Source organism: Aulonocara sp. 'chitande type north' Nkhata Bay, linkage group LG7, assembly GCF_057382095.1.
Source record: "Aulonocara sp. 'chitande type north' Nkhata Bay isolate Kocher_YH1m ecotype deep benthic linkage group LG7, A_spYH_male_GT1.1, whole genome shotgun sequence".
Lineage (NCBI taxonomy): Eukaryota > Metazoa > Chordata > Actinopteri > Cichliformes > Cichlidae > Aulonocara > Aulonocara sp. 'chitande type north' Nkhata Bay.
The window spans coordinates 17,568,551-17,594,589 of NC_141350.1; the positions used below are offsets into that span (position 1 = coordinate 17,568,551).

The window sequence follows — 26,039 nt, forward strand, 5'->3', positions numbered from 1 at the left end:
GTACTGAAAGTAGATAATGTTACATCTGTGACATGATTATGAGTAATTTTTCTCTAATAATTAAAAAAAAATTTGTGAAGAAATTCATGAAGTCATTACTAGTTATCACTGAAGGACTGGTTGGCTCAATGGTGCCCTGACTTTTTGTCAGCCTCGCTATAGTGCTGAAGAGAAACCTAAGGTTGTTCTTATTTTCTTCAATCAATGATGAATATTCTAGCTTTTTTATAAACTATTTTTCCAGGATAAAAGATGTTCTTCTAAATTTTTGATTTTCCTCTCCAGTTTACAACTTACCTCCTTTAAGGTGCCCATTTGAGAGTTATTCCAGGGAGTCAAGTACTTCTGATTTGAGGCTCTCTTTTTCACAGCAGCTACAGTATCCAAAGTCATACATAGTGAGGAGGTAAAATTATTAACAAGATAATAAAGCTCTGTTGGAGTGGCGTTCAGGTAGCTGCTCTGCTCTGTGTTGGTACAAGGCCTTGAATATGATAACAGTGGGTGAATTATACTCTTAAACTTAGTTACAGGACTTTCAGAAAGACATCTACTGTGATGAAATCTACTCCCTACTGCAAGCGGAGGTAGATTTTAGTGCATGTTTTTAGACGATGGCAAATTTTGGGGATAATTTTTCCCTCTGTACACCATCGCAGTGAATTTTAAAGCAAACAAGCTGCAACAGAAGTGCATACTTGAAGCATGAACTGTTTTAGGAATTAAAGCCACTTTTATCCACAGTCCCCCGTTTTCAGAGGCTCAGAAGTACTTGGACATTTGCAAGGTGTGGCCTTAGTTTGAACTCACAGGGGAGGACAAGATGCAGCGACATTGTTGGATCTAAGCTGCTGTGCATGTTGCACTGCACACAGATCCCATATGGCGGAGCCATTACATACTGTGATGATAGAGGATCATGTCAGCTTTCCTGGCCAGGGCACATTAACTGGACTGCTGGAGGATTTACAGTAAAGGCTCGTGTGGGTCAGTCTAGAGTTGTACACACTGCAAAAAGTATTTCTTTCATTAAACTGTTCAGCTAAATAAAATATCTCTTAAATTTGTGCACCAGGTGTCTTAAATTGTCAGACTTGTCATGTTTCCTTACATTGCTATTTGTGGTTGGGAAAATATAAATAGGCAACTGCTAATACGTTCACTGAGTTATGAAAAAGTAACAGATTTTAATTCAGTCTAAAATATTCACTGTAATGTTTTCTTATGATTCCATTTTTAAAAAAATATTTCATGTTTATTATTGATTAATTTTCCTGATTTTATTATTAATCCGTTAAATATGTTCATTATGCTTTTGGAACACTGATAAGTTTTTTTCTGTATACTTTAGTCAGACCCAAAGGCAAATTATTTGGTTTTAAGACCAGTTTTGTTATTTGAAGCTTTGTTTATCCAAGCATTAAAGGATTTTATGTGTATTATGATAAATATACAGAAAATGTTCTGTCAAATAAGGTAACATGGAGTGTTACCTGGCGGAGTCATGCTGACTGTGGTGGACCATTCTGGTTTTCTTTAAATGTTTTATCAAAAGTCATTTCCTTGTTTTTTCATTAAAATGACTTATTTGTCACAAAGGCCGTGGTCTAGTTTTCTGCTCACCAACTCATTTATTAGCCAGTTTCAGATTTCTGCTCCACTTTTATCAGTCTAATATGAGAGTAAACAGATTGTGAAAATGGTCATTTTTTGCAGTGCATGCAGCTCCACTGCTGAGAGGGCCTGTCAGAGGCTGACAAATGGAGAGAGTGCTTTCTGCTGAGAGCAGTCCCTGCAGGTTTCCCAAGTGGGCACCAGCCCAGGGCCAGGAAATTACACATGTACATCACTGACCATCATAACGCTGTCATATGAAAGACTGCATAGCCTAAAACTAAGTTTAGACTGTCCTGTCTGACACAAATGCACGGTTTGAAGACCAGTAACTTGGTTTCTGATATGCTGAAGACTTTGGTTGATTCAGGTAACATGAAGAAGACTAGCTGTACAGCAAGGTCAGTATGCTGCTACCCCTAACCTCTGATGTCACTTCCTGTCAAATAAATGGAATTGACTGCTGGGCATTTTCCTGCTCCTGTATCTAAGAGAGACACCACGGAAAACAATAAAAAAATAGCCTTTTATTTTCCACACATCATTTCTGTACAGGCTTTTTCTGTGTTAGTATTTCATACTTTTGTATTTTGTGTATATCTTTAAGTTTAAAGTTCTAATTTAGTAAGGGTCAATAATTTGTCAATGTCATACTTCACAGTGACTGCAGCTACTGTGCCCTCTGCACACATCCTCATATACTGTAGCTGCAGTCCTCAAGGAAAGCGAGGCTTCAGCAGTTTAACAGACTGAACCCCTGCAGAGGACAGCTCTGTGGAAGAGTGAAAAATCAGGGCTTTTTCTGCTTCATCCAGAGATAACACCTGAGCAGAGTTTCATGTGTGTGTTTTTTTTTTTTTAACTTCAGTGCAAAATGAGTTGGTTTTGTAGAAAAACAGACAAAAGAAGCCTGGAATTTAAAGTCTCATAAGCATAAACGTTCTTTTATGATCCAATATGATCTGCTTTGACCCAGGTGTTTTGCGATGTGCTGCAAAAATCGATACCTCTCTACGAATTACCTCTAACCTTTACACCTTAGTCATCCACCATCCTCTTTAGCCTTATGATGAACGTAATTATGCAGCTTCATCAAAGCAAGCAAATCAATAAACTAATCCGCAAGTCCATCGTGCCTTCTTCAGTGCCGATCTTTTTCCACTTGAGCAGAAACGGCGCCAAACGCCAGAGATATTTTCCATAGCTGGAGAAAACAGATTTCTAAAGACGTCAGTCATGCATCATCGCTACGATCCCTCCATTATGTTTCATCAGTCTGCACGAGTGTTTGTTGGCCCGGGAACACTCACAGCGGAGCCCCCCCCAACCCACCCCCTCCATCTGTGTTGCTGCTGACTCATTGTCACAACCCCTGAATCTGCTGCCTGCCTGCATTATTTACACTCACCTTCCTCTGTTGGTGCCTCCTCAGCACCTGCAGCCTAAAACTAGAGGCGGGGCAGCTCCAAGCATCCCGGGGTGTTCATTTTAGCCACATGTCCACTTAGCACCAGCCGACTCATCGATTAATCGAATGAAAGAAACAAAGACGTCATTGGCCATTTGAACAACTGAATAATTCTTTCCTTCGATTGATCGGCGAATACACCGAGTGTGTTTTGTTTATTGAAACTTTATCTGGAGATCATAGACAAATACGCCAAGAAAAAACAGTTTCAAGTGCTGCTTGTTCTGATTCCTCAGTGTGATTTGCTTCTGCTTTAGTTTTCATTATTATGATGCTTATTTCTGGATATTAAGGATTTAATATTTTCACATCATTATTTTTATTTATTATTAAAGCATTCTCATACCTACTATTGCATTTGAATCTGGACAGTCTTCATAAACAACTTGAAAATGATATTGTGATATTGATATGATATTGTTGAACTTGAAATGTTATTGTACATGCTACAGAAGGATAGTGAGCTTGAAAGACTTTAAACTATGACAGTTATAAGTAATTTTAACACCTTAAACTGCCAAATAAAAACGTTTACTTCTGGTTCTAATTGGGACCTTCAGATCATGTATGTGTAATTAATCTCCCATAGAAACAATATTCAGAGTTAAACAGCATATTGGAGGCATCAGATTCAGTTAACTGACTGCAGAAATAGTGGAGACACTGTAAAGAGTAATAACTGTGCTCCTCCCCGTGTCTGTCAGAAGTCCTGCAGGACAAAAAAAAAAAAAGAAGAGACCTCGCTGCAGCAGGTATCTACTGCTGCATTGGCTGGGGAGAGTGCAGAGCTGCAAACTAAAGGACAGTGATACGCACACATGCTCTGCTCCTGGCAGCAATGCTGCAATGAAAAGATGTTGCATTCAAAGAAATCTGACCAAGGATCATGCCCATCAGTACTCTGCCTATATCCAATCACTGAAAACGCTTAGTGGTGAAAATGCGGTGTATTTGAAAAACTGTAGTCTGTGTCGTTCTGTGTCACCTTGTGTGCTCAGCTGAAGTTTGACTGCAGAGCTTCCTAGCTGACAAAAAGTGATCTGCCCCCCAGTGGAAGGATTTGGAATAATAGAGGAGCAACTTAAAAGTGAGCTTCCTGGGATTTGTATTTTCTGCAGAAAGGCAGTGATGAGAAGACAACAGCAGACAAACACCAGCTCAGAGTTTTTAGTTTTATTTAAGGTTCATTTTTCCAGACCTGCAGAGGACAGTTCACTTCCTTTAAGCGCCTCAAATTTGTCGTTTTGTTTATTTTTTCCTTGCAACATCATGTTAAAACCCATTGTATGACTCTGTGTTGGTTTCTCCTGGATGACTTTGTTCATTTTGTGAATACTGTTAAATAGAGAACAGCAGGGGGGGAGGATGGGGATCAGAGAGACAGAGCAAGATTGAGAGAGAAGAGAGCGGTAGAGAGAGCGAACACAGATCAGAATTAAGACTTCAAAAAGAAAAAAAGGTGGTGGTCAGAGAGGTTGATTTCAAATCCTAAAGGCTCCTTAAATCACTACTACAGTACTTGGTATTGTCTTGCGGCACCTTCCTTTGTGACACATGATCAGATACAGTTGTCAAAGTCATGTACAATATTGCATATTTTTCAGCAGTCCTGATGCTCTCCTTCCTATCGCTCAAGCTTCTCTCTCACTCTCTCTCATCTGTCCATTTTAAGGCCTCGTTTAAGCCCTCGTGGGTCAAACAAAGGGACCTGTTAACCCCTTTATTACCCTCGTTAGTATTCGACATATCCTCATCCATCTAGTCATTGTCCTTACTAAGTGGTGGCTGTCCATGTTAGGGCTAGCTATTGTAGGTACCACACAGTGGCACTGTGAGTCTAACCCTAGTGCTCAGGATGTGTGCCACGATCTCCCAAAGCCCTGGCTCCCTGCGGTTAGGCGATGCTCTATCCTCTGATACAGAGGTTCAGCAAAATTTTCCCTCCAGCAGGACGGGGCCAATGGGAGTTCCCCTCGACTAAAGAGAATGTGAGCCAAGTGGCCTCTCAAAGCAGGCCATTTGTGTCCTTACCTAACAGGGAGCCCATGCATAGCCTGTGCCCTCAACTCCCCCGTCTCATCTGCATTTTGACCTTTACTAACCAATTCTTAGCTTCTTTTTTTGTTTTTGAGGTTTCGTTTTATTTATTCATTTTTGAACCCACTCAACAAAAAGCTAAGACCAACCCCTCTTCTCTCCAGCCCCCTTCAGACATGCGCTTCTTTTTGTTAATCTTACACATCAGCTAAACGTCTAGATGGTCACTTTTTCTGTATTTCAATCACCGTCTTGTACGGCTGGACCTGACGGCATTTACAAATCAATTTGAAGTTTGATTGCAAACAGGCATGTTGGTGGATAGGCACGCACACGATGATGATTCACTAGGAGGCGGCTCTAAACAGCAATTACATGTACACAATGATAATTTATCTAATCGACTCCTTTTCTCATTCACAATGTGATTACTACAATCTTCTTTGATGTGATTTGCCTATTTCCAAAGACAGATCTGTCTCGATGCCTGTGTGTAAGAAGCAGGGTACGGTAGGAGAAGCAAAGCAGCAAGTCTTTTCTTTTTTTTGTCTCCCTTCCCTTATTTATCTGAATAAACATAAATATAAAGGTGACTCAAGACAGAATGACAACTCCCTTTGAACGAGGTGATGTCACGAATCCCATGTCTGAAAAGGGCTTCCCTCTATCATCTCTCCTTATTCTCGACACAACTGTAAGAATTAACCGTTTCACAGACTCCTGTTAAACTGGGGAGGATGAGGGTCTTTGGGGCAAAGCTTCAAAGAGCAGATTCACAGCTTGGTTCATTCCTCGAAAACTAATCAAGACTTCAACTTTCAAAAACACAAATGCTGTTCATGCTTAATTATTAGTTACTTTTAAAATAAAAAGACCTCACATCAGCTAATTTGTTTATTTGCCAGTTTGTGGAGTTAACTCTCATGTCACCACTGGGTGCTCGATCCTATATTGATTCTTGTGCTCTCCGTTAACAGTAAGCTACATAATGAATCCCATGTTACACCCAGAACTAGGTCTAAGGAGTGGTGAATGCAGCAGACAAAAAGGTACTGATAACTTGTGTGCCACAAACAAAACAAAATAAAATGCCTTCAGAGTGGACAAAAAGGAAGGATGAAGAGAAAAAAGATGAAATCATGTTTGTTACTTTGTTAATTTTTCATACTCTGCAGATTGGTGTGTATTGCATTGGGAGGGGGAGGGGGGAGGGTACAAGATGAGTGGGTATAAAGTGGTAGTGGGGCAATGGATGGGTGTCTGCTGTAGTCTATGTTCAGTGGCGGTCCACAGCAGCACTCTGTAGCAGCTCTGTGGAGGGCTGTCCTGGGGGTCTGAAGGCGGTCTGGAAGCCTGGGGGAGGGGAGTGGAACTGACTGGCGGGATTGGCTGTGGGAGGGGGAAGGTAGGGAGCCCAGCCGGCGGCGGCTCTGTGGTGAAGAGGGATGTGGGCATCGAGGAGGCTGCTGTGGAGGGGCTGGGGAGTGGGCATCGCTGAGCTGGCAGGGCCGTCCATCTCTGTGAGCGCCTGCAGGGATTTAAGCCAGTGTGGTGGGTTATCGTCCTGGAGGCAGTCTAAACTGTTGCCGGCTGAGGCTGGGATGCCTGCGGGGAGTTATGGAGAGGGAGGACAAGAGATGAGTGATGGCAAAAAAAACACCACAACACAAATCTGACATAAAGACAATGATTTTTGTGATCAGCTGCTTTGTTGAAACATTTAGAGTAGTGCTGTCATTGGTGACTTTACTCATCATTTCTATTCGATATAACAATATATTGCTTATATGACACATCAAAATGGAAAAGTTATGCAACTTCATTTGAAAGGCTTTTCTTAATCATGTAGTTAAGACACTAAATCAGTTTAAAAAACACTTTAAAATGTTTTTTGTCTTTTCTGTTATCAGTCATAATAGCTGGCACACATTTACGCTTTATGCTAAAAAAATGAAACTCTTCATACTTTCTTCATTTTGTCATCCAAAGCTGTAAAAATTTCAGAACTCCAGGGTTAGTCTTGTGTGAGCTTGTCGCTCGCGCTCCTCCCTCTGCTCAAAAATGTCATAAATGACCACATTGTGCCACTTCTATGATAGTTAAAAAAGGAGGAAGCATTTTGATGCCTGTAAAATATTTATGGTGCTCTTTCCTTGCTATTATTCTGCTAAATACGCTGATGGAATTTCCCAGGATATGTTTGACATTCAAATCAGACGTCATACCAAACTACTCATCCTCACTACCAGACCAGATGGAAAATGACTGCTTACAATTATGACTTGGCGAAAGATAATAACTTGATTTCCATTACCACAAAAGACAAAACAAAAAAAGAATCTAATAACTCATCCATGATTTGTATATACCCAGTTTTAAACTTGCTTAACCCTTTAGAGCCGATCGGAGCGGGAACGCTCTGTTATGCGTAACTATTTTTAAATCCCAGTAGCACTGCAACCACGTAAGCTAGCGCAAAAATTTTTTTTGCATATGAAACCGGAGTTGTACTTACATCTGATGCCATCAGCTTGTCCTAGGTCACGGTTTCCTTCCACATATAGCTTTGCAAAAACTGCATAAAAAGCGCTTGCAGGAACAAAAACATAATATTCCAGAAACACGCTTTACCGATCCGATCAGCTGTCCATAACACTTCCTACGTTGGAATAGACGTCAGCGCGAACTTTTGCATTTCCGCCATTACCTGGCCGAAACCATTTGCGATCAGGGCCTATACTGCTCTTTTTAAAAGTTATCTTTGACTTTATGACTTTCTGTGTCGTTTCTGGGATGCTTAGGACTCATATTGCACTGCTGGAAATAGTTTATTTTGATGCATATGCTGCTTTTTTGCAAATTTGCAGTATAATATTTATTTTCGTTTTTCCTGCAGTGTATAAAAATTGGTGTATTTCAAAAATAAAACTATGAAGACACTCAAAATAAATTTCCTGTGGTGGAAAACTATTTTGTGCAACTTTTTTGTATTTACAGTTTTGAGGGATAAGCCTCTTAAATTTCTCTAACTACAAATATATGTTAAAAAATCAAAAACGATTTTCAATTTTTTTGTAGTTTATTGCACTTTTTTGCAATTTATGTAATTACTATGCACTTAATGAATACATATTATTAAAATCTGGGCTATAATGGTTGTATTGATGTATAGCAACTTGAAATGCTCCCAAAAATGGCTCCACAGCATGTAAAAATATAATATAAGCTCTGGCGGACTTGGTTCTATGGTAGGTCTTAAAGGGTTAAACGTGTCAGCCTTTATCATGTTAAATATTAAATATCAAGTAATTTCACTAATAGTGCTGATGTTTTTACAGACCAATCTTTTAGGACTAAACAATAATTTCAAACAAACAAAAGCCCAAACCAGTTATTTTGGATTTTTGCTTCATAAAAGATGTGAAATGTTGCTGTGAACTAATTGCCAACCTGTAATAATAGCGGGGTCCATCCAACTGCCTGTGCCGTCCCAGCTCAGGCTGTGCGACATGCCTGCAGGTCCAGCTGGCCCACCAATGTGGTTAACACTGTTGGAGGATGAGGAGGAGGAAGAGGACGAGGAATTTGGGAGGCCCCCAAAGTTGATATTAATGTTGGGCAGAAGAGCCCTGAGACCATCCTGCCACTCTTTCACATTTAAGCCGTCTATAGAGCTGCTGTTTTCTACAAGAGAGAAGTAAACAGACATGTCAGCTCCTCAGGTGTTTTTGTGTTTAAGTACAAAACTGCATCTGCCAGCAAAAAAAAAATCAATACATGCTAATCAAAACAAGTATCATAATGCCATGCCGCGGCACACATGTGCTGTGAAATTAAATAGCTTGTTGATTGTCTGTTTTACATGCACTACTGCAATGTGACACAGAAAGGTGCCAAAGTGACCCACGGGTCTGGTACCTGAGATGGGGATCCCTCCCAGCCCTGTGTTGTGCTGAGGCGGCAGATTCAGGTCCAGAAAATTACTGTGTGAGGCAGCACTGGCTGAGTGGTTCAAGTGTGTGAGGTTATTCCGTGTGGGCACGCCCAACCAGGGGTGTCTGGCAGCTGGCTGCTGCTGACTGGCCTGGCTGTTGTGAGTGCTGGGGAAACTGAAGGAGCTGTAGATGGTTCTGTGGTGCTGTGGGACACGTGGGAGGCCACTGGGGAAGTGATGGGAAGCGCTGGGGTTAGGGTTGGAGGGTGGCAGGCTGGGTCCATGGTTGCTCCCCTGGATGAGGGGCCCTGGGGATGAAGGGCTCTGATCCTGTACTGACAACTCCTTCTCTATCAGGTCGGCCAAAGCCTTGCGAGTCACATCGAAAGGATCAAAGCCCAGGTCGTCATCCTGCTGTTTGCTGGATGAGCCAAAGCCAAAGGCCGCCTGCCAGTCTGTGGAGGACGACACTGGTATTGTGTCTGAAGGGAGAGAAAACACAGAGGTTATAGGAGACACAAAACTTCGACTACCTGATAAACTTAGATGATAAAGATTACACCTGCAATAGTTTTGAAATTTCCTTACATGCAAATTAAACAAACTTCCCCTTTTTATTATAGTCTTATACGTTTGAGCTTGAATAGGTATTAGATACATTAAAATTTAAGTGCAACTTGTGCCTAAGCATTTTCTGCTTATCATTTACATTACCGGCATTAGTTATATTGGCTCAATGTTTAGAAAACGGAACATTTTTCAACAGAAAATTTAGAATACAGCAGATAGAAGTAATCTAAATGTTTGACAGCTAGATTAAACATGGTGTTATTCTACCTGATGTGAAGAGGCTCTGTGGTTCAGGGGTCATAGGCCAGTCGGAACTGCCGCGAGGGGAGCTGGGGAAGGGTGGCAGACCAGCAGGGAGGGGGTTTGGATGTCTGAAGTTACTGTTGTCTGAAAAGAGTGACTGGGACTCAGCTGCAGCACCCTCAAAGGGCGAACGGGCTGTGATGTCTGACATGCTGATGGGCACTACCAGGCTGGGCTTAGTTAAACCCGGGGGAGGGGAGGGCGAGTCACTTGTGGGTATCTTTATTAAAGAAGAAAAAAAAAAACCAAGAAAGAAGAAAATGTTTGTGAAGTTGTCCTTATTACTGCTGATTCATACTCAGATTTATATTCAAACAAAAGAACCACAGAGGTTGGTTAATGCTATATTACCTGTTGTAAAGTCTCGCCATTTACCATGCCGATAGACTCTGGAGGTTTGTCACTGGGACTGCAGGTAGAAAATTTATATATAGACAGAAAAAAAAAAAAAGGTCATTGCAAAATAAATACACAATTGCTTTATTCAATAACATGCAAGTCCTTTTCCGGAGGAAAAATCCATGTACCTGTTACTGTCACAGTTAGAGGAAAAGGGGGACAAGGCAGTACGCTGGCCTGGACCTAGCTCTGTTTCTAGCCCATCTGAAGTAATAGCTTCTTGGTCTAGATAGTCTAGCAGTGGAGGGGACTTGCGGTCTTCTGAAAGCCCGTTGGACAGTTTGTTATGCCCTGACAGCGTCGGCCACCCATCTTTACCATTGCTACTGTTGGTTCTGTTACAAAGCAGGACAGAAATTAGCCTCCGCTGCACTGTGAGTAAATAATAAAAATACAACAAATCTAAATATTAATAAAAACCAACCTCTGTGTGGAGTTGGATTTACTCTTTGACTTTTCTGTTCCACAAGCTGGAGGTTGTAGAAAGCTAGGGTTAATTTTATAGAGGTCTTGGAGGAGTTTTTGCTCATACTCTTGATGTTTTCCTGCCTGAAGAAACAACATAACATGGGTCAAAAAGGTGCTTTAAACCACAACTGACTCTCATTGTGGGAAGAGGAAAAAAAAAAAGTGTACCTGCATCTCCTCTTTAGTAAAGCTAGCTGCTTCATCCCCCAACTCATGTAGGTACATACAATCAGGTTTGGGACACTGCATACTTTTGAGGAAGTAACTGCAGTATTTTGTTGTGCCTAAAGAAGCCTGCAAAAGAAAGAAATAGAAGAAGAAGAAAATTTTACATAGAAATTCATACTAATTCTTTTCAAAGAATTCTTTATCTTCTCTGTGTAATCTACATTGTTTACAATGACGTTTGTGTTAAATAGCTAGAAGCAGAAAAGAAAATGAAGAATAAAATGACTAATTTTTGTGCACTTTAAAAGACTACTAAAATCACTAAAAATTAACAAAGATTTTTGGGTCAACTTCTCACCTTGAGTGTTCTGCCATCAACAACCACATTGTTCACACACTGTATTGCTCTTAGAGCATCTTCAGAGCGGATGTAAGTAACATAAGCGCTGGCACTAGGCCCCTAAAAAACAAAACAGGTAAATAAACATGCCATTGATGCGGTTGCATACTTTTATGAGCTCACTGTAGCTATGAAAGAGGATTTTCATTATTAAATTGCCGTTTTAACCTAATCCACCCTCCTCACCTGTGAACCTGCGTAAGATGTGCTATTGTTGATGACCACTTTATGGATTTTCCCAAACCTCCCAAAATACTCCGGCCGTTTTAGGACCTGTGGGTAAAACACAGCAACACTTGTGACAAAGTGCTGGAGATACTGAGCTCTTTCAAACTGAATATTCAACAGAATCACGAATCACGAGGAAGCTGCAGGTAAAAACATTTAAATATACATAAAGATCATTCTCCAACAAAGTACATTTAAACTTCACTGCATCTGTCAAGCCCAAATCTACAGTGACACAGCCACTTCCTTAGCTGCATCAAACTGAATACCATAAGTTTCAACGCTCCTGTCACAGGTAGCTGAAGTGTAATGTCAGCATTACACTCACCTCTGGGTCAGCGAGTCGCTGCGAGAGCCCCACCACAAACACCAGATTTCTCTGGACCACTCTGACACTGGCCAGATGCTTGCGGTTTTCTGTCACCTTTTGCTTCTTCTCATTCTGTTTCTGCTTCTTTTCATTCTTTATCCTTTGGATCTCCTCCTGTGACAGAGGCTTGTACACAGCAGGGTCCTCTGGATAAGGCTACACAAAAACACAAAGAACTGCGTTACAAACAGAAATATCTCCCATTCAAAGGAAAAAAAATTACTAATTTAAGGCATGGTTACACACAAGCTACACCTGTGTAATTCTAATTACATGATGTCTCCTCCAACAAGACTGCTGAGCCAGACAAATCATCCTCCTGTTTAATGAGCTTAATGGCATCTACATCCATTTCACCTTTCTGCATGCGGGGCAGAGGCCGTTCTCATCTGTACGGATGCGGTGCCAACAGAAGCGGCAGATCTGGTAGCCACAGGTGCAGGGGAAGAAGTTGACGTCATCAATCTCCAGCGGCTCCATGCACAGTGGGCACTCCATGGGGTCGTCCTTCATTTCAGGGCTGTGGGACATCCTATGGCGCAGCAAGGCTGAGTACTGAAGCGGATCACAGAGCACAGGGCTACCAAAACATAAATGAAGAGTATAAGAGCTCCACTCAGAACTGACTAAATATAGCAAGCAATATATTTACAATTTATTTAGAATGACTGAACTTGTTGTCAGTGCAGATGCTTAACAGCAGAAAGGTATAGCAGTTTCAATTGAACTTCCAACGTGACAATATATCAGTGAACACGCCAAAATACTTTTAATTGCATTTTTAAATGCAATTTTTTGAATGCCAAAACAGTTACTTAAGATCACCCAGCATTTTAAAACAACGTTTTTTAATCAAATGACAGCACAAAGTAGAGAAGCACCACTATAATAGCTAAACATCAGTATCAGCCTAGTTGATTACCTGGAGATTTTTAAAACAATCTGGTCAAGATTTTTTGCTTCTTTTGTTAAAAAAAAGAAAGAAAAAAAGACAAAAAAGGGGGGGAGGTATAAATGAAAACAACAACACACCCACCCCTATCGGCATCAGCTATAGGCCAAACTGTTATTTCAAACATTGTATCAGCTCAGGATTTCAGTGCTTCCCGAGTAATACAGCTGAAAATCATTGTGCTACACACAGAGCTGTAATATTTAAGTGATACATCAAAGATTAAGAAAAAGGTGTCAACAATTGACACATTTGTGTCTCAATACTATTTCAAACGGTCCTAAATTAATATATCCGACCGTTTTCGTTAGTCCTCAATAACAGTTAAATATATCTGAGTGTGCTACATCGCGCAAAGAGAAACACTCATCGGTAACACCTCTACAGATGACCACGAAAAGGCTTGAATAATAACGGGTCATTCTGGCCTCCACAGATGGAAGATTTGTTGCATTCTGTTGAGGTCTTTTCATTGGGCGGCACTGGTTTTTCTAGCTAGGTCTAAAATAAGCCAAATGGGTGTACGTACCAACCCAATCCTTAAAAAAACAGAACTAATGGTCGCAAAGTGATAATGCGGATGTTGTGGTATCTTTCTTGGGCTGACACGTCATGGTCGACGTTAAAGACAAATACAATAAAATAGGTTTATTTAGGAATGAATCGCCTGTTGTTGGCATTTAAACACCAGCCTGTTTTCTACGTGACAACACCGCTGCCAGCAGACGAGCCCATCGAGAGCTCGATAAAAACCTAAAAGACTATAGACATCCAATGCCGGGCAGCATTTTCGCAAATAACCCTACACGTACACGGCTATCGCCGTTTAGCATTTTCACTCGCAGACATCCCCACTAAAGTCGTGAACAAATCGTGTTGGCCAAGCTGGTAACTTTAGCTGCTTAGTCTCCTGGATCGTACGTTATGACAGATGTTATTTGACTAACCACGGGCTAAGCTAACATTAGCCGCGAACTGGCAAAAGACGCCGGTCTGATTGAGACCAAGTATTCCGTGACAACTGCGATGTTAATCACAAATATAATGCATGTGGACATGAGACGTTCCCCAATATTGACGTTCGTAGTTTAAAAAAAACGTATGACATAACGTTATGGTGCCCCCCTATATAAAAAGTGACAGCTTGCTTAAGCTAACCCGTAGTTAGCCGGCTACATTATCAGAGTGTACGAGGGTTTGGAGTTGAGCTGACGACGAGGCCTTACATAAGCTAACACTGAACAGGGAACAAGTTGTTGGCACTATAAACAACTGTCATTGCTCAAACGACATTAAGATTAGCTGGGCAGAAATTCATGAAGAGTGAGAAAACTTTACAGTCAGTCAGTAAAATCGCAACAGACATAATTGCCCTTCATTTATTGAGGCAGAATGGAAGCTGGCTAGCTCAGCTAGCAGCTTGGTTAGCGTTACTTACCCTGTCCGTATTTAGCTTAGGATTCCTCTCCAAGGGAGTCACACTAAATTGGGCGGGGACTGCGAGCCAATGTATCTGAAATGTCAAAATATCTATAGAGGGTTACGTAAGATACCAGTAGTTGTGTTGTTCTGTTGTAATTAAAAGGCTATAAAGATATTTTGCCCCTTTCTTTTCTTGGTATTGTGGAGACAATTTACGCTCAAACCACCATCTTAGCTAGCATTATAGTTGGGAGGAGGGAGTGGGGCAAGTATTCAGTGCCACTGAGTCTGCGCAGATGGGCTGATGCTTTCAGGGAGATGTAGTTTTTACATTTTCCCATCGTTCCATTACGTTCAAGAGGAATGTAGTTCCCACTGCAACGCACTTACGAAGAAATTTTGTTCGCCATTATTTTCTAAATTCAAAATGCATATATTTTAAATCAGCCGTCATTACTATGTTAGTTATATTCAACTTTTTACATATCATTCCTTTGCACTACATTTAGATTTTGTGTTATTTTTCGCCATTATTTTATTTTCTACACTATTTTATCTTTAGCTCCTTATGTGTACTATCTATCTATCTATCTATCTATCTATCTATCTATGTCTTCTTTTGCACTGAGATAATTGACACTCAATTTCGTTGTTCAATGTTTGTTTCACTCCTACAATGTCATTAAAGATTCTGATTCTGATTATTTAAGCTTTTTTTTTTTTTTTTAACAGATTTTATTCAATATATAGTTGCGGTGACACAAAAATATAAAGGAATATCTTACCCATCCAATATTATAGAATCTTGTTTTTATATGTTATTGTGTAAGCATAATTAAAACATAAATAGAAAATATTTATACAAAAACACTGGTTCATAATAACTTGCTTTCCGTCTGTCCTTAATGTAATGTTTTTATAGATTCTTTTGTATTTAGTGCCTTTCACAAAATCATCATAGTAATTATTCAACTGCAAGCCATTGACTGTCTCATTCTTTAGAAATCAAAGCACCAGAATGCCCTTGAATTCATAATTTTTTATAATCTGTTTATTGAACTTGGTTATCATATGGCTGTATAAAATTAACAAAGCTGCTTGACATATTTTGCAAGATACAATTATTACAGAACATTAATAATCAAGGAAAATTAGAATTCAATATTTTTTCTTTTGTTCTTTATAGTTTCCTCAGTCACAATACACACAGTTTCCATAAGAATATTACAAAGCTAACACAATTTTTTATTATTTTTTAATCAATCCACACAAGGCTTGGTTTGGGCCAGGTCTGAGTGTGGACTTTGTTGGGGTTTACAGCATCTAAAGTGAGCATTGGAGCGATGGGGTGCGGGGATGCCAGAGATGTCCTTGCAGCCAAGAGTCCCATCCGAACACAGCTGTCTGTGTCTTTCCCCAGGACAATCCCTGCCATTAAGGCACCTGCAAGACTGGAAACAAAGGGGAGATGAGAGTCTTTTGTTTGAGTGTTTCACCATCATTTTGTGACTCAGTGAAAGAATGCCAGTGAGATGGGGAGAGAAAGAGGTCATAGAAATTGAAAAGTGGATAAAACTGCAGCAGAAGAAACAAAGGAAATGAAAGTCAAATAAGAACAAGATGGATGAAGTAGGTCAAGCAAATTTTTAGCACCTATCTCCAGCTCCCGACACATTCATTATCTCCTCTGGGGTCACAGCAAGTGCTGGGTAGTGGAGACCACAAAGCTGCCTCTTCTGCAAACAGAAGCAGGAAAAAAGCCATTTTTACCACTACTGTCAGAGCAAATCGTTACAGGCTGGCATGAAGACCATCCTTACCCTCTTCTGTTTTCTTGGCTGCAAGTTGACTGTGCCTTCATCATACTCTCCACACAGCAACACGCCATTAGCCCCTAGAGTCACCACCAGGCAGTGAAGATGTTCCAGAAGAGGGCGCGAGAGAGCCACAGCAACACTGAGCGTCTCGTCGAGTGTGCTCGGCAGCACTGCCGCAATACAAAACCACATCCTCAGCTTCCGTCAGAGTATTTGCATTTTTGACAAGAGCTCTAACATCAATAGCAGAGGGTGTGAATTTGTTTTTTGATGGCTTTCGCTGATAAAAGAGGAGTAACATAGTTTACCTTCAGGTGTTTTGACACCCAGTGTTTTATTCATGGTGCACAGCTCTGCCAGGTTTGGAGATGAATAGGACAAAGACTTCCAGGCATTTGAAAGGAAAGGCTTACAAGCCTTTTCTGAGTCGGTCGGTTCATACCAAACTGCGATACATATGGAAATCTTAGTGTTACAATCAATAAAAGCACATTTTTGAGATTTTTTAGAATCATGTCTTTCCATTGGTTACCATTTATGTTGCGCTTTTCAGCAAAACAACAAACATAGTTGATGGTTGAGGTGGGAATGTTACCATCCAGACACACGAGTGTGGCTGATGAAAGTTGCGTCTTGAATTGTGACACCTACAAAAAATTATTCAGTGACAGAATATTGAAATGGTAAGTACAGCGTATTTAGCATTTTGTAAAACCAGAGGTTCTTCACAGGGGCTCAGGGAAAACAATGGCAAAATGTAAATCAATCATTTCATAAATTTAATAAATCAGTCAGCAAATTGAGAAAATATAACTGTCCAAAACTGTACAAAACCCAAATACACCAACCAAGCATTTTATTAGGTACATCTTGCTACGGGGTTGGGCCCATCTGCCTTCAGAACTGCCTTAATTCGTAAATTCAACAGCTGATGAGGAGCTTTTGCTTCTCCACATCACAAAGGTGCTCTATTGGACTGAGAACTGGTGACTGTGGAGGTCATTTGAGTAGAGTGAATTCACTGTCATGTTCAAGAAACCAGTTTGAGATCATTTGAGCTTTGTGACACGGCGTGGCGACCTGCTGGAAGAAGCTGAGAAAATATCTTAGCAGCCTGAGCCATTGATACAAGGCATGATCATTCAGTGGTTTGATGTTGCTTATTTCAAATGCTGGCCCCAAATCACCACCAGAAATCAAGACTTATCAGACCAAGCAATGTTTTTCCAATCTCCTGCTGTCCAATTTAAGTGAGCCTGTGCAAACGTTAGCTTCAGTTTCCTGTTCTTAGCTGATAGGACTGGAGCCTGGTGTGGTCATCTGCTGCTCCATACTATTCAGAGATGCTCTTCTGCATACATTGGCTGTAACCACAGATTATTTGTGTTACTATAGCCTTTGTGACCCACACAAATATGTGGTCAAAATTGTGAATCAAGTCTTGTTAAATATGTAGGCAATCATGGATGCTTCACTTTGTTTACTGGTATGATAAGGTTCAAGAAGTCCTCCAAGTTTTGTATTGCAAATGCATGCATATCACTTTGGACAGTAGATGGCAGTAGAGTACCTTAGGACTGAATAATAATAATAATAATGGATTGGATTTATATAGCGCTTTTCAAGGCACCCAAAGCGCTTTACAATGCCACTATTCATTCACTCTCACATTCACACACTGGTGGAGGCAAGCTACGGTTGTAGCCACAGCTGCCCTGGGGCAGACTGACAGAAGCGAGGCTGCCATATCGCGCCATCGGCCCCTCTGGCCAACACCAGTAGGCAAGTTGTTGTGCACTGAGTTGTGCACATAGTTCTGGCAAGACTGACCAGGCCAACTGCAGCGTGTTTCCTCTGCACTATTTCTACTGTTTTACAGGGCAGTAATGTGCTCAGCCAAGTATACAGTTCCTGTATATACAGTTCCCGTATACTTGGGTAACTTTGCCTCTGTTGCAAGTGTTTTTGTGTACCATGTCTGTAAAACGTTCTTAGTTGGGTAGGTCATCTTAAAATTTATGTTTTAATCATGTCAGAAGCTAGCTTGTCTGAAAACATACAAAGCCAGAAAGCTATGAGTACTGCCACCACAAATGTTAGCAAGTACATAAGAAATGAATGTGGAGTTCTTCCATAATAAGACACAAACACAGTGCAGTTCTGTTTTCGTCTTAATAAATGTCCTTACCTTTAGATCCTTTATCATATGTAATTTTTAAAAAAAATTTGTGTACTGTGGTCTCTCGTTTATCGCGGGAGTTACGTTCTAAAAATAACCGGCAATAGGTGAAATTTGTTTTGCCTAATGCGCCTTATAATCCGGTGTGCCTTATACTTCTACCTTACTTTAGCATGTCCAGAAGTCCAACTTTTTGTGCGGTACCATCTTCCTCTGCCTTTTGGGTGCTACCACAGGTGCCTTTGGCAATGCAAACGTTTCGTCGACATTGTTGTGTTTGTTGGGGAGAAATCTTACAAACATACAGTACAGCACTTCAGAGTCACACTGCTAGCGATTGAAGATTTATGTAAATTTGACAAGCTCACCGCATTCTGTACTGTACAGGAGACACGGCACCAAGGAGACTGACAATGGTCTACATATATCTATATCTATATATAAAGCATGCAAAACAGCGAGGCCGCAAAAGGTGAACCGTGTTATAGCGACGGACCACTGTACATAAAACTGGTGTCAAAATTTGTGTTTGAATATGCTTCACAATATTGTAATAGAAACAAAGACAGCGCAATGGCACTCAAAGTCATCTATAAGAAAATGTATTTGGATTATTAACCTTTTGACTCTTGAGATTAAAAATGTCTTTTGCAAGAGTGTCCTAATCTGACACCACACAGCAAGAAGAGTTTGGGTTTGAATCTCCTGACTTGCTCAACCCTTCTTTGGGGGATTTCCATGTTCCCCTTGACCCTGTGTGGGCTCACTCTGGTTACTCTGGCTACCGCTCACAGTTAAGTTAATTGGAGGCTCTAAATAGTCAATGGATGTGAGGTAGATAAAATGCATAGTGTTGTGCTAATTTGTGCGTTCAAAAAAGAAGTATAACGTGTGTGGAAAAAAGCTTTTTAAAGTGTCTTTCAGGGGCAAAATCTTCATCTGTTTAAAGTAGATCTATCACATTTGACTGAGGATTCTATATGTGCAGTTTTCATCCCTTTGTGCTTTATGTCTCTTAGCATGAACAGTGTCTGATGTCACTTACATAGTGCTCTGTGATTTGCTGATGAATATCCATGTCTCCCAAACTGAGACTCAGCTCTCCACTCTCAGTGATGACAGCACAGTAGGTTGCAGTGCTGTGCTCTTTGAGCCTGGCCACACCACTTGTGTTCTTACAAAAAGTTGAAAAGGAAAAAACAAATATATTATTTTCATCTTTAAATAAGATTTTAGCCGTGCATGGTATTGACTAAACACCATTGTTCACATACCATATGTTTGCAGTAGTTTAACACTGCATCACTGTTTAAATCAGCTCCAGTAGCTGAAATGAACAGGGTTTCTTGGCCTAATCTGCTTAGAGAGTCTTTAAGGAAACATTCAGAGAAATTACTCACGAAACTATGTTCATGATGTAAAATATAATCAGATAAAAAAAAACAACCAACCAGCGATGTTTCTTCCTACACCACCAAATGATTGACAGACACTTCCTGGGTTAGTTTGTCCAAACTGAAAGAGATAACGGGAGTTCTCAGAACTCAGTCTGGTTCACCTCCTCTGCACTATTGTGGCTGATTCCATGTCGTAAATGAAGCTTACATTAAGTGCTTTTGTTTTTCCCTTGGCGATAAAATCAACATTTATTCCTCCTATCACAACCTGCAACAGAATAGTCATTGCATGCACTGTTATGTATGACTGTTTGATTTTCACTAATTTAGAATTTGAAAAAAATATGTGTTTATACTCACAATATTGGAATCTGAATTGGATGGAAATTTTGACGCTTTTGGAGAAGTTTGACGTTTTAATCCTCTGTCATTCATCTGCTTTGACAGAGCACAGGCTATTTGACTGCCAACTTTTGCGTTGTTATGAATGAGAGCAATGTCTTGAAACAGAACACGTTAAGGACACATTAGTTCTCATACACTGTAGGCCAAAAGTCTCCAACAGTAACATTGTCATGCCAGTCAATCATCTTCGTACTCTCTCTCTTTTTTCACCAAAGTGTTTGATACAATCATGTTTACTGCATAATTTTTTGATGAGCCAGACTTTTGAAAGGATACTGGCCTGAAGGGACTTCCCTTGAGTCAGGGCACTGACTTTTTGAAGAATGAATGGCGTCACATCTTTTCCCATCACACCTTCAGCCCTTGAGATTTCAAAGCGAGAACAGAAAATGATGCTAATACTGATATCAGTGATATTAATCAGTGACTTTAGGATACGTGGGGCATCAGGTATCGTAAAGTGGCCACATTTCAAATCCAAAGTTGGCTCCTGAGAGAAAATCGAAAACAGATTTTCCGTACCTTGCCTCTGCCACTGCAACTTTTATAGCATCTTCAATCTGCTGTCCAGATGCTGCGTGCTCCTCTGGGATGGGCACAGCTAACAGGACGCCACTTTGGAGTCCCAGGGACAAAGAGCTTGCTGAGTGACCAAACAAAACCGCAAAACAATAAAATAAATATCATACAAAAAATAGTAACCCAAACTTGCTGTACAGTGAGTGTCTAACATTCTATTTGCTAAAATGTGAGGTAAAATGAGATAGTAACTAGTACTGAATTTTAACCTGTGAGTGCTCTATCAGTGTTTATTATGGCATAAAATTGTGATATACCAATAAGTTTTGCAGCCTCCTCAGGGTTGGAGACGTGGCATGCAGACCTGAATCCACTTTGTGGAGAGAAGAAAGCTGGAAAGTTCTTTGACTGTCCATAAGTGGCTACACAGACACCCTGTGTCTCCTAGACAATCGATTGTATATACATTTTAGATGAATTCATACAGGTTAAGGATTATAATACACTGATTACTAATACATATTTGCTCTTCATACTGAAATATGCACCACTTTATTAAGCCTGTCACACTAGAATGGGGGGTGTAAAAATTTCTTACAAGGAACTCCAGTGTGCGACCGATGTCCAGAATGGACTTGACCCCAGCAGAGATGACAGCGATGGGAGTCCTACCAAGTTCTGTGAGATCCGCACTGATATCCAGACCTGGGAGATTATTAATCTAATCAGAGAAACTATTTTAAGCTTTTACCTAAATACAGTTAAAGAGACTTTTGAAGTTATCAAACTCCTTCACGTTTACATAAAATCTCAGGACAGTAAGCGACCTTACTGTTGGGACATCCTTCCACATTAAGACCTTAAACAACTGTAACCAGATGTCTTTTCTTTACCAACCGTGTGCACAGCACCATCTTTGTTCCTTCCTTTGTGGCAAAATTAACAGAAATGTAAAATTTGCCCACCCGACAACATATTTTGTTTACTCCAAGCACAGCTCTTTGTGAAATGATATGAAAATGTGTAAAAGGTATTTTCAAAAAAATGTGGGACTCAGCTCACTGTTCTCTCCATCTCTGTGAACTCCTCCAATACCCCCAGTGACAAAAACAGGAATCCCAGCTCTGTGTGCTGCTATCATAGTGGCTGACACCGTTGTTCCTCCAGAGAGTCCCTGAGAAAAGAACATACATCTAATAAGTGGATGACACTCTGCCAGTATTTCATTTAGAGTGTGATCAAAGTGTCAAAGACTCACTTTGCTAATGACGTAGGACAGATCACGCCGTGACACTTTCTGGGAGATCTTGCTCTGGGCGAGATGGTCAAGCTCCTCGGACGACAGTCCAACATGGACTTCCCCACTGATGACGCCAACCGTGGCGGGAGTGGCTCCTTCAGCTCGTACAATAGCCTCTACCTCCTTGGCTGTCCTGTATAACACTCCAACTCATCATTTAATCTTAAAACAAATATTACCTTCTGGTACCCAAGTTTGTTGGTAATTGAAGGTCATTTTTGGCACCTCAGGTTATGTGGGTAAGGCATGCCGTGTGTGATAATTGTGCTTTCAAGGGCAACCACGGGTTTGTTTTCTGCCATTGCCTGTGACACAGATGGGTGAATTCTGAGGAGGCAATCTAAAGAAGAAGTAATCATCATTATTTCCATAAACTGGTTATAAACTGTGTTAATATTATAGCTTTTAATATCAGTGATACAGTGCATTTACCCTTTTTGAGCATTGTCTTCTGGCATGTTGTTATTTCTCTTCTTAGTACAAGAGCAGAGACTTGCCTCAGTATCCTCATTTTGTGTGGGTCAACCCTGAGAGCATGAATGATTTTAGTGTCAATAAAGTTGTATCAGGTGATCTTGTTCTTCTGATCAACTTACGTGAATCAAGATGGCAGGTGCTTTTTAGTTAGATAGTTAAAATAACATTTGTACTACAGAGCTGCACAAAAGTCGTTAGCCACCTATCATTTTTAAAAAAATATTTTACATGTATGAAGCCAGATTCTCTTTAGTTTGTGAAGGTCAAACATTTAAAAAAACATTTAAAAAAGGACCTAATTCAAGGGTTGAACCAGTGTTAGCAAAGAAATAATTGTAAATTATATCTTTGGGCACATTGTTACTATCAATGTGCTTTACTATCACAAAAACACATAAATTATTATTTATTTATTTATTTATTAACCTTTATTTAACCAGGAACTGTCAGGGCTCAACGGCACGGGGGAACAGGGATGGACACAGGCGCAGAAACCAACCCGGAAGCGAGGTGACAGAAAACAAATGATTTATTTCCGCCCACAGGAAAACAAAGGTGAAACACAAAGCGACGCCACCACACTAGTGGCGCGTAGGATTCGTCTGTGATAATGAGGGCGACCTAGACACCTCTAGGAGACGGCTGGACAGCGGGGAGGTAGAAACAGGACTAGGTAGGGGCCGGGGCACTGGAACAAGAGGAGATCACGATCAGAGGGATCCAGCAGACAACCAATAATCCTCCGCAGTTGAATTGAATTGCCTTACTTGGTTTCAGATGGAGGGGACAGGTGGAGCGGAAAACCCGGAAGCGGTCGAGGCGTGGGGAGGCAGGCAGGTGAGCAGTGGGCCGGCAGGCCACGTTGTGTGAGCAGCTGGCGGCCCAGGTCCAGGAGGACGGGAGCGAGGGGAACAAGATCTCCACTCCGGGTGCTATCGCTGAGGACAAGAAAAGACAGGTCAGTCATCACACGGCGTTAAGACAAGGTTTAGGATGCTCCACTGAACTAACATGGGAATAGCAGATACTCAGGCGATGAGTGGTTGAGAGCGCAGGTCTGATATACCGCTGGCACGATTGCTCACAGGTGGTCAGCCAGGGAGGGGCAACCGGACTCCGCCTAAAGGAGGAGGAGCCGCTGTCTGAGACCTGCAGGTGCCCAACCAGACCATGACAGGAAGATCCCATTGAGATTAAAAACCTCTTTTTCAAGGGAGACCTGGCCAAGATAGGCAGTAGCAGATGTCTCACAGTTACAGAAATTACTCAAACACAGGCAGCAACAACACACATGCAACAATAAGTGAAAGAATACAAATAAAATAAAAATAAAATTCAATAAAATTCAAATAAAATAAAAAGTCAGTTAAAATGACAATCAATCTAATTGAAACAGTTGCATGTTATGGACTTGGCCTCAAGGATTCGTAGTTTAGATTTAAAATCACTTAATGAAATGAATTCAGTCATTTTCCATTCCTTCTGCAGTTTGTTCCAGGCCGAGGGTGCTAAATGGACAAAAGCTCTTTTACCAAGTTCAGTTCGGGCAAATGGAACAGAAAGCAACAAGTAACCATGCGGACGAAGAGAATACCGACCAGCATGTTTCATTACAAGCAGGGAACATATATAAGAAGGCAGCAACCCAAGTATCGCCTTATATATAAAACTGTATAAATGAGAGTTCCTCCGACTTACCAAAGCAGGCCATCCTACCTGAGAGTATAACTCACAGTGGTGAGTCTGAAATTTACAGTTAGTGATGAACCTCAGAGAAGCATGATACACAGAATCAACCATTCGAAGACATTGAGCAGAAGCATTCATATATAGAATATCACCATAATCCAGCACAGGCAAGAATGTTGCAGCAACAAGCCGCTTCTTTGTATTAAAAGAGAAACACAACTTATTTTGAAAATAAAATCTCAGTTTTAACTTCAGGTTTTTCACAAGATTCTCTACATGTGGTTTGAAGGTAAGCGAGTCATCAATTAAGATTCCCAGATATTTATAGGTGTGAACCAACTCTATTTTATTACCTTCAAGAGTGGTTACTGATGGGATTGTTTGGGCTCGTCTCCTTGATTTAGAAAACAACATGAGCTTTGTTTTGTCTGCATTGAGAACAAGTTTAAGCTGATGTAATGAGTGCTGGACATATACAATAAATGTCAAAGAAAACAGTTTGACAGGCATAAAGTTGTATATTTGCCCAAAAATGTTGCCATGAAGCAGTTTTCATAGCACAATGCTTTGACATGCCATCCCTGCCACACTAAATCAGCATCAGTTTGCATATCATGCAAACAGGTCAGTAGAGGAGCCCATCAGTATCACCCTTTACATCGCCCTGCACTTGGAGAAATCCATCTCATATTGCTCTTTCTGGACTTCAGTTAAGTCTTTAACACCATTTTACCAACCAGTCTAACTGTGTAGCTTGGGCCTGAACTTGGACATCTGTAGCTGGATTTTTGATTTCTAGTGTCAGGTTAGTAAAGCACACAACCGCAATCATCACTCTGAACACTGGTCTTGATGCGTGTGCAATCATCCAGGCAAGGAAATCCCCCAAAATTGATTCCCATTGTTAATACGTGGTTCTGATTCTGGTCATTATGCAAATGTACTGGTTCCCAAGAATGTGTGACGAACCCTCTCCTGTATGTTCTCTTCCCCGATGATTGTCAACCCGTCCATGTGACAAACTCCATCATAAAGTAAGAGATGCTTCTGGCCCTTCATTTGATGTTTTAAAGGCAGGGAAACAGTGAGGAAGGCTGAAGTATGCCAAATTACAAAAAACTTGGACTGCAAATAAGTGGCAAAAACCTTATAGAGTGATGGCTACAGTTTCTAGTTCTAAACATCATTAGTATGTTAAGAGACAGGTACAACAGTGAGTTTCTACAGCCATCTATAGAATACAATAGAAACTCTGTCATGGTTTGTAGCTGCATTTAAGCCAGTTGGGAATCTTGGCAAAGTTGAAAGTGGAAAGCGTCTGTTTGGCACTGGCTTCATTTCTCAGCATTAAACACATTGACAATGCAGTAAAAGCATACTTGGATAGAAAAACACAGCTGAAAACTATATGTCATGGACTGGACTCCCCTGAGCTCAGACCTCAACATTATTGAAACAGTGTGGGATCCTCTTGACAGAAAAAAGTCAGCAAGACTGTTGCACAATACTGAAAATATTTAATGTCAACTTATCGAAACAAGAAAGAGATTACAAGAGAAAGCTGCTTCAAAGTTGAGAAAAACACATTCTTGCTGCTGAATCAAGCGTTACACACACAGCATTTAGATTTCATGGTTCTTCAACACAAAATGCAAACAGTGACATTAAAAAGGGACTACAGAAAAAATCAAACTCTATTTTTGTCTATAAATTAAAAGCAATAAACTTTACCTTGTGTTTTTGAAGGAAAAACTGTTTAGCCTCCCAAATTTATTCTACCCTACAGTGTGTTTTCTGCCAAAGCAGGGCACAATGCCTGCACAGTCATTGTGAGACACTCTGTGTACCAGAAAGTTGGGATAAGTTCCCAGCACCCTGACCCAATTTTATTTTTTATTTTTTTTTTGGGGGGGGGGGGGGGGG

The 26,039-nt window shown here is 40.7% G+C and overlaps 2 protein-coding genes across 5 annotated transcripts; both read right to left on the bottom strand.

Moving 5' to 3' along the window:
• Positions 1-4,240: 4,240 nt before the first annotated feature.
• On the bottom strand, positions 4,241-14,599 carry cnot4a (CCR4-NOT transcription complex, subunit 4a). 2 transcript variants are annotated; one of them, XM_086299143.1, is made up of 13 exons: positions 14,350-14,599; positions 12,317-12,539; positions 11,918-12,115; positions 11,548-11,634; positions 11,320-11,421; positions 10,962-11,087; positions 10,750-10,874; positions 10,454-10,660; positions 10,278-10,335; positions 9,891-10,146; positions 9,038-9,535; positions 8,570-8,803; positions 4,241-6,724 (listed from the first exon to the last, which is right to left on the bottom strand). In XM_086299143.1, exons 2-13 carry the CDS (start codon positions 12,488-12,490, stop codon positions 6,396-6,398), a joined length of 2,394 nt encoding a protein of 797 aa, XP_086155269.1. In that variant the 5' UTR covers positions 12,491-12,539; positions 14,350-14,599; the 3' UTR covers positions 4,241-6,395. The 2 variants fall into 2 exon arrangements, with proteins under 2 accessions (XP_086155269.1, XP_086155270.1); XM_086299144.1 differs by lacking the exon at positions 14,350-14,599 and adding an exon at positions 12,882-13,967.
• Positions 14,600-15,218: 619 nt separating this feature from the next.
• Positions 15,219-26,021, bottom strand: LOC147324949 (uncharacterized). 3 transcript variants are annotated; one of them, XM_086299145.1, is made up of 19 exons: positions 23,195-23,445; positions 22,383-22,477; positions 22,176-22,290; positions 21,909-22,083; positions 21,713-21,824; positions 21,249-21,355; positions 20,968-21,094; positions 20,654-20,774; positions 20,408-20,493; positions 20,087-20,226; positions 19,935-19,994; positions 19,781-19,844; positions 19,604-19,698; positions 19,375-19,503; positions 16,683-16,797; positions 16,459-16,596; positions 16,154-16,320; positions 15,987-16,069; positions 15,219-15,784 (listed from the first exon to the last, which is right to left on the bottom strand). In XM_086299145.1, exons 1-19 carry the CDS (start codon positions 23,392-23,394, stop codon positions 15,589-15,591), a joined length of 2,325 nt encoding a protein of 774 aa, XP_086155271.1. In that variant the 5' UTR covers positions 23,395-23,445; the 3' UTR covers positions 15,219-15,588. The 3 variants fall into 3 exon arrangements, with proteins under 3 accessions (XP_086155271.1, XP_086155273.1, XP_086155272.1); XM_086299147.1 differs by lacking the exon at positions 23,195-23,445 and adding an exon at positions 25,848-26,021 and having other exon boundaries at positions 15,220-15,784; XM_086299146.1 differs by lacking the exon at positions 23,195-23,445 and adding an exon at positions 22,854-22,993 and having other exon boundaries at positions 15,220-15,784.
• Between the last annotated feature and the right edge of the window lie 18 nt (positions 26,022-26,039).

Bases quoted from the DNA above. Each gene is read 5' to 3' on its own strand.
- cnot4a (XM_086299143.1), bottom strand. From the start codon at position 12,490: ATGTCCCACAGCCCTGAAATGAAGGACGACCCCATGGAGTGCCCACTG. The intron at 10,336-10,453 runs GTACATGGATTT...TTCTACCTGCAG, and splicing joins TCTAACTGTGACAGTAACAG to TCCCAGTGACAAACCTCCAG. The intron at 6,725-8,569 runs GTTGGCAATTAG...AACTCCCCGCAG, and splicing joins GGACCCCGCTATTATTACAG to GCATCCCAGCCTCAGCCGGC.
- LOC147324949 (XM_086299145.1), bottom strand. From the start codon at position 23,394: ATGACTGACCTGTCTTTTCTTGTCCTCAGCGATAGCACCCGGAGTGGA. The intron at 22,084-22,175 runs GTGCCAAAAATG...AGTGTTATACAG, and splicing joins CCTTACCCACATAACCTGAG to GACAGCCAAGGAGGTAGAGG. The intron at 19,995-20,086 runs GTGAGTATAAAC...ATTCTGTTGCAG, and splicing joins CCAATTCAGATTCCAATATT to GTTGTGATAGGAGGAATAAA.